The 7848-nt window shown below is 34.6% G+C and overlaps 1 protein-coding gene across 2 annotated transcripts; it reads right to left on the bottom strand.

Annotated features, from left to right (window-relative positions):
- Nucleotides 1-2308: 2308 nt before the first annotated feature.
- Nucleotides 2309-6931, bottom strand: PIG-M (Phosphatidylinositol glycan anchor biosynthesis class M). Of its 2 annotated transcripts, none has more exons than XM_090375070.1 (2): nt 6771-6931; nt 2309-4295 (listed from the first exon to the last, which is right to left on the bottom strand). In XM_090375070.1, exon 2 carries the CDS (start codon nt 4028-4030, stop codon nt 2819-2821), a length of 1212 nt encoding a protein of 403 aa, XP_090231196.1. In that variant the 5' UTR covers nt 4031-4295; nt 6771-6931; the 3' UTR covers nt 2309-2818. The 2 variants fall into 2 exon arrangements, with proteins under 2 accessions (XP_090231196.1, XP_090231197.1); XM_090375071.1 differs by lacking the exon at nt 6771-6931 and adding an exon at nt 6469-6757.
- Between the last annotated feature and the right edge of the window lie 917 nt (nt 6932-7848).

The raw sequence follows: 7848 nt of genomic DNA, 5'->3' as shown, positions 1-7848 counted from the left end.
TTGAGAAACCTTGCCCGGCTCAATCAGCTTCAACTTCTCAAATATCCACTACCAATTCCTTAAATGTGGATCTCTAGGTAATTCTCCAGTGGGGCAAAGACAACTTAGTTGATTTCAATCCTTCTAAAACTCAATCATGGCTTATATCTCACAAAAAGGATTCTTCTGCTCCTATGCTTATCTTTGGTGACACTCCGATTTCTAGGCAAGATATATCTCTTTTGGGGATTACCCTGACTTCTAATCTCTCTTATCACAAGAACATTACAAATATTGCTTCCTATGCATCAAAAAAAACTTGGGTTTCTCTTTCACTCTCGACATTACTTTACTCTTCTTCCAAATAGCTGTTCACTCTGTACAAATCGCAAATCCACCCTACCATGAAATATCGTTCCCACATCTGGGGCGGTACCCCCAAAACCTCTCTCAGGCTTCTAGATTCCATTCAGAAGAGGGCAGGTTAGGTTAATTAATGACTCATCTCTAACAGAATCTCTCCACTCACTGTCTCATAGATGTACTGCTTCTGCCGCATGCCTTTTCTACAGATACTCCCACGGGCACTGTTCTTCTGAATTGGCTTCTATAATTCCCGCTCTCTCTTTCAAAACAGTCTGAATGCATGCTGTCACCAGCCAACATCCACTTACTCTCTGACTTCAAACCCACAGAACCAACTTTTCATCTTCCTTGTTATTCATTCATCTATCATTTTCTGGAACAAACTTCCTTCATACGTATTTCCTGAAAATTACAGTATACAGAAGTTCTAATGTCAACAAATATCTTCTTTCATCTTCCCAACCCAAGCACGGTACTAAGTACTATAGGTTCTAATACCTCTCGTGTTTGGGGTGTTCATAAAAAAAAAAAAAAAAAAAATTAGATTCACCTTGTCACTCATTTGGAGAGGTTCAAGTCTGAGTCTATCATAGACTGGAGGAATTTCTAAATATCTTCAATTGAAGCTGCAGTTAGCTGATCTCAGGCAGAGTAGAATTTTTCCCATGTGAGTTATTCCAGGTTTTCCAGCCCATACAACATGCAAATTAGCCCACGAACACATACTCTGTACAGATAAAACATAATGGTACAATATAGTCTTAAGTAGCTGGTGTGCCTAAACCGAACAACTTTGCATGCGTTTCTGTGGCCAGCAGGATTTAAACTAAGTAGCTAATGCAATGATCTCTTATCACTCATAGCAGAACATACTTTGCCTTCACCAGGAGTTGCTCTACTTTCAAACACATTTGTTTACATTAACTAAACAATTTAAATCCTGCTGGCTGCAAAAAAAAAAAAAAAAAACCCCTTTAGGGCAAAATAGTCTTTCAAATTTCATATAATTTATTTATAATTGAATTAACATAATAACTGTAATTTCATGTTTTCATTACTAATAAATTCATAATTTCAATTATTTAATTCTGTTCCTGAGAATATAGAAAGGTATATCTGCATTTTCATATTCTTTACATTGAAGCCATTTTGTTCCCAAATTTGAAGGGGAAAATGGCAGAATATATCTTTCATTTAAAATGAGGTCTCCTTGAGAGAGAGAGAGAGAGAGAGAGAGAGAGAGAAAAGAATGAAGAATGATAATATCCAGCTCAGAACCCTGGGTGTGCCAAGCTCATACTTACCAGATGTGAACCCCTGGGGTTATAATATGGTATAGCTTTACTGGAATCTAAGTATTAAAATTATTCTTTACATCCATTTCCTCTGTGACGACTTCTTACAATCAGAGTGGACACAGAAAGATGTCCCATTGTAAGTGATAATCCTTTTTGCCACAAAAACAACATAATATGAAAGGACACGATAGTCTTCCCAACTTTATTAGAAGTTGGTTCTAAGTAATTTTCTTCAAACAAGCATCAAATATAGTCTTATGAATTTTATACATATACCATTTCAAAACCTAACAAAATTACGTGTTTTATTTTGACTCATTGCTTCTTTTGAATAAATTTCCATCAGCTGCAATGAATGGGAGAAACCATTTAGAAAAACATGGTGGCTCTAACTCATATGGCCACTCTCTTATTACAGACTCTCTAATTACTAATGTGCTATTGATCTGTAAACTCTGGTGTACAAATCACTAGGATGAACATTTTTTTTTTTAATAGATATTAAATTATGAAAGAGCACATATTAGAGTTATATATATTAAACTGAGCATTTTAATTTTTAACAGAAAACTATCACACACACATCTATGTTATTGAAGTAAAAAAAAAAAAAAAAGTGTCACAATTATGACATTTTATTTTAATTTTTTTTATATTTTGGGATATAAAGGTATAATATATATAGGGGTATAATATTTGATGCTTCGGGTTTTTATATAAGTGAAAGAAAATTAAGACGGGCTGGACATGCTATCCATACTGATGAGGGAAGACACATCCATCAAATTCTCACCGGAATCCCAGCTGGAAAAAGGAAAGCTGGCAGACCACCCGAGATGGAAGGTTGGTATAAAGAAAGATATTAGCATAGTTTTCGGAGGAGAGGTGAACTGGAGAGAGCCTGCACATAACAGAGAATTCTGGAATTCAGCTATCAAGGGCCCTCGCTGCTCAACCACCATGGAGTAAGTAAATAATTTGGAGTAGAAATTTGCCCCCATGTACCAGCCACATGCCAAAACATTGTGCAACTGTCAGGGGGTTAAGAGGAAGTTTACTGTATATGAAAAACTAGAATTATTTTAATTTATTTGAAATTCTTTTATCATATAAAAAATATTTTCATTTCAAAATAATTATCAGTGAAATGTCTCGAGAAAATCACCACCACAGAATTAACCCACCTTAATCAAGCTGACGTTCCTGTTATTAAAGTAAGATATTACTGATGACAGAATTTGTGTATTAATCATGAAAAATATTAACCCAGCAACCCAAACAAATAAGTACACATTTATACCTTTATGTTCTAAAAGATATGCTGGGAAAAGCCACATTCCTTGGCCTAGAAACCACGAAACTATTAAAACTAGAGCTCTTAACCTGCTCATAGTTATTTTTGGTACAATTAGAGGAAGCAAGCACAAATACCAGAGGAAATATTGCGATGTACAGACTTTATTGAATGACACAAAAACAAAAGTTTGACTAAACATGCAAAGTGGAAGCATTCCTGAGTTTCTGAATTTTACTGAAAATAATAGTAATAAAACTATTTGGGGTAAAAATGTGACTAGAGATAAAACTAAGTTATATTGATTCAACGATTCCATAAGATATATCATATAGAAAAATGGAGAAAAGTTATGCCTGATGTCCTTCCTAAAAATATGATAAAGAAAGGCTTCTTCAAAATAAGGCATTCCATATAAATGAAAGCAGAGTACTGTGGGAATTATAAATGATAAAAATGCACCGAAAAAGAACTTTAATTGGTTTGCACCTGGAATTAAATATTCTTTTAGAGTAAATCTATTTTTATCTTTCCCAGTAACTAAAGTTAAATAGAATGCAGGTGCGTAGATTACAGGATATATCTTGAAATGAACTGAGAAACCATATATAACACCAGATGAAATTAATCTACCAGATGCAAAAAAATAAAGGGTAAGAAGTATAAATGCTGCCATGAAAGATTCTGCATTTCCACGAGTACAGACCACAGCAGTTAAAGGATTATATAACCACAGCATAGCCATTTTAGTAGACTGAACTTCGTTGCAACCAGCAACATACTTTTTTGTAAAATTATAGATCAAAAGACCAGCAAAAACATCAATAGCAGAAAATAATATTTTTCCAAAGAGTAGACTTATGGTGACATTGGGAAGTAAAATAAATGATAATAACGGGGTGTAACGATAAGTGTGTCTTTCAAATGGTGATAATCCACTAGCAAGGTACCTAGCACCATCAGTTAATACTTGATAATCTACATCAGTGTATTTTACTATCATATGACGATCTTGCCATTCGCCATAGAAGATGCAGCACAAACGTGTAATAAATGCTAAAATAATATGATACCCAATATTCACATTATCCATTTTTTTTTTTTTTTTTTTCACAGTTCCAATTTTCTGATTTATGAACAGTTGATTTGAACAATTTAACTAGTTGATTTTAAACAATTTAACTAGCTGGTCAGTCAAGCAACTAGTTTGGTTTCGGTTTTTTTGTCTTCTGATTTTTCTGTTAAATATTCTGATTTTAAAAATCCTGCACAACATCCAGATTTTTCCTTCCACTTTAGGCAACATTTCAGCATTGCTTTCATTTCAAACTCACACGCTTCTTCTTGGTAGTTATTTGCTGGAGAGAGAGAGAAAAAAAAAAAAAAAGAAACAAAGTATACATATAAATTCGAGCAAACTGTAAATTCTTCCTGCATAACTAAAGTTTGCAATGCAACAATTATACAAGGTTATCCATTCATTGCAGAACCCAGTGATTAACAGTGTACCACAGTAATCATGGTAACAAATATCACTGGACACAATGATATTTTAGACAGGTGGCAAAAGGTGGTCTCATGGTGATAGAAGTAATATTTGAAAGCCAGAATATCAGTTATTTGTGCAGTGCATAATATGGTCTTTTCCCTAAGAACAAGATGTATATTTTGGAACATTATTCTGAATCAAAATCATTTTTTCAATCCCAAAGGATATATCCCTTTTAAACATCTAAACAGGCCTGTACTAAATAAGAAAACAATCACACTGTACAGCATTTTGCCAAAACTGGTAGTATGAATGACATTCTCTGTTGAAATGCTTGTTTGTTTGTTTGTTATTTGGTTTTTAGGAGCATTAGCAACTAAGGCCATATTGCGGTGGTCATTCACTGACCTATCCGCACCCTCCATATTTGGTGGTCATGGGCTGTAGAGATGCATCAAACACACTAAAACGAGTGAATACATTTCTACACCAGAATGTTTGATGGTCCCAATGCATTCTGTAACAGTTTTAATTAACACTAAAAAAAAATAAAAAAAATATATATATATATATATATATATATATATGTATAATTTTACCACAAGTTATTACAATACTGGTAATGCAGCAATTAAGATTATACTTGACAGGGCTTGAATTCTGCTGCCTGCACACAATTTACGGAAAATAATCATAGAAGGGCTAACTGTGAATACTGACACCACTTCTAACAGGGAAAACCATATTCGATCTATGTAATTAAGTGTTTTTCTGTATGCAAACTGGGTTGCATCTTAATTGGATAAACCTTTTTATGAGAAAACAATACATATTTAATACAAATAAACAGGTAAATCATAAAGAAATATTACGAACAAAAACTGGATCAGAAGGCTAAAAATCAGAGTAGAGTGCAATTAACTGCACAGCACCAATGACAGAATGCATGGAATAATTATAAATTATCAAGGGGCACAAAAACCTACAGTAAGTATAAACTACCCTCAATCAAGTTATTAAGAAGATGAGGGCAAGGCAGATTATGAGGTCTTTGTCTAAGGTTGCAAAGAAAAATATCGAAGAATTCTTTGCATATGTCAACACTAGAATGAAAGGTCGAACCACATTGTTCACTGGATATGAATGACATAACTACATATGATCCTGTTCAGGCTGCTGACAAACAATAAGTATTTTGCATCTACATGTGAAAAAGTTTTTAGGAATGGCCATACCAGATGTATACCTAACTGGGAACTAAATGATTTCAAAACTGAGAAGTGGATGAGAAAATGTTTAAATTAAAAATCAATAAGGCACTTGAGCCAATTGGAATCTATTTAATTATATTAAAAGCAGCAGCAAAAGAGGTAAGCAAACATTTGGCCACAATTATGAGAGTATCCTTGAATTCAGGGACATTCTTTATAGATCAGAGATGTGCAAATGTCTACCCTATTCGAAGAGCAAAGTTAGTAATTATAAATTAGAAACTTCTTGAAACAAGTAAAGGTGACAGACGTAACAGCATGACTTCTGTTTCAAGGAAAATAATGGAACGTTGTTATCAACGGGCACTACTCTTCTTGGAATAATGTCATCAGCAGAGTCTCTCAAAGTTCATTGCTGAGCCCCTTACTCGTTTCAATACTGATGAAGGCATATCAAGTCTAATGTCTAAGTTTGCAGGGTGATTAATGGCAGTAATCAAGGCACATAACTGCAACAAGGCCTAGTAAAATTAGACAGATGAGCTGAGAAGTGGCAATTGGGGTTATAACATTGACAAATGCAAATTACTGCACATGGGTTGGTGCAATCCCACAATAATATGCTAATTTAGATTGTTGGTGAGACGGTAATTTTTTTAATACTACGTGATTATTAAAGCTTAATGATTCCTATATATATATAATCTTTATTGTATACAAGTGTTAAACAATATACCCTTCAAGTGAAGGGTATATTGTATATCACTTTGGTAAGTCCTAGGTCCTGCCCTGGGCGCGCGCACACATACACACAATGCTCCACAGCCCTACCTGAAATTTTGCCCACTCCACAGTGGCTTAATTTAATGAGTGTCTCCTAATATCTTCGAAAAATTATAATACAACAACACCACTTTTTTGAAATAATCGTTACTTTAGTAAAAATTCAATAAATGCTATGACCTTGATGCATGCCTATCTCGCCAGCTTTTAGTCAGATAGCAGTTGAAAAAATGTCCGGCGTACTGAGTTACACATCTGTATTAAATGGTTGCAATATAAAGACAGAATCCAGCCGAGTTCCATAAAACTGTTTCGATAAACAACCTGCTGATATGAACTATTTTAATTACCTTGTAAACATTTTTGAATGGCACAAGCAAATGCCTGACAAGGATCACTCTTCTTCATCGCATTTATCCAACCACAAATATGCAAGTTTTCATAAATATTTCAGAAGAATATGTTTCCTAGGCATGACACTTTCCTTTACAGCTATTCTATAGTTCTTTTATTCCATTCTAAAAGCAGCACGAGATAAGAAAAATAAAAGTATTCTCCCACGTGCATTTTTTAAATTTTCTAAAGTCCCCCTGGCGTCAAAACATTTACGGCAAATAAAGACACTGAAAATAATAGTAAAAGGCGTACACATAATGTACAAATGTAAGTTGTGCACTTATTTTTGAACTTCCCTTAAATTTTTGTTTTGTACAGTGTTTCTGTAAAACAACCGATCATTGTCTATTGACAATATATATATATATGTTGTTTTACCAAAGAGTTTTAGGTATATTTTTTACTGATCTATAACGAACACTTTGTTCGTCATTTATGGCATTCGCAATCCAATAACGTAAGGAGGACATAATTATCATATAAAATGATTCATACTTAACCAGTGAGCTGTATATTGAGATGTAACTAACCGATATACCCAACCTTTTCCTCACAGAGTAGTTACTACTCTGTCAGGGAAGGTTGCAGGAACGTAATATATATATATATATATATATATATATATACAGGGTGTCTCAAAAATATTGGTACAAGCGTTTAGGGGAGGCAGGTAACATCTAAAGGAATGTGAATCGCATAGGAACCCATAACCGGAAACGTCACTGTAAGTCGATAGATGGCGCTGTTCATCAGTTCGCGAGAGTGAAAATTTCTGGTTTACTCATTCAAGCAGTAGTCGCCGCACGAAGATCATCGATATACGAAATTTGAGCGGGCAGACATGCACCTAGTGTATGGATTAGCAGAGGGCAATGGACGAGCCGCTTAACGAATTTATGGAGAACGCTTCCCAGACAGACATGTACCGGACCATCGTTTGTTTGCGCGTGTGCATCAAAATTTGTGCGATTATAGGTCATTTAGAGGTAAAAGAAGTAGTGCGGGCAGACCACGTTCGACGCTGACTCCCGC

This window comes from Mastigoproctus giganteus, chromosome 6, assembly GCF_048544385.1.
Source record: "Mastigoproctus giganteus isolate SK-2022 chromosome 6, ASM4854438v1, whole genome shotgun sequence".
In the NCBI taxonomy this organism is placed as follows: domain Eukaryota; kingdom Metazoa; phylum Arthropoda; class Arachnida; order Uropygi; family Thelyphonidae; genus Mastigoproctus; species Mastigoproctus giganteus.
The sequence above is the reverse complement of the archived record's forward strand: the minus strand, read 5'-3'. Positions and strand labels throughout refer to the sequence as shown.

Coding starts and splice junctions, on each gene's coding strand:
- PIG-M (XM_090375070.1), bottom strand. CDS start 4,030: ATGGATAATGTGAATATTGGGTATCATATTATTTTAGCATTTATTACA.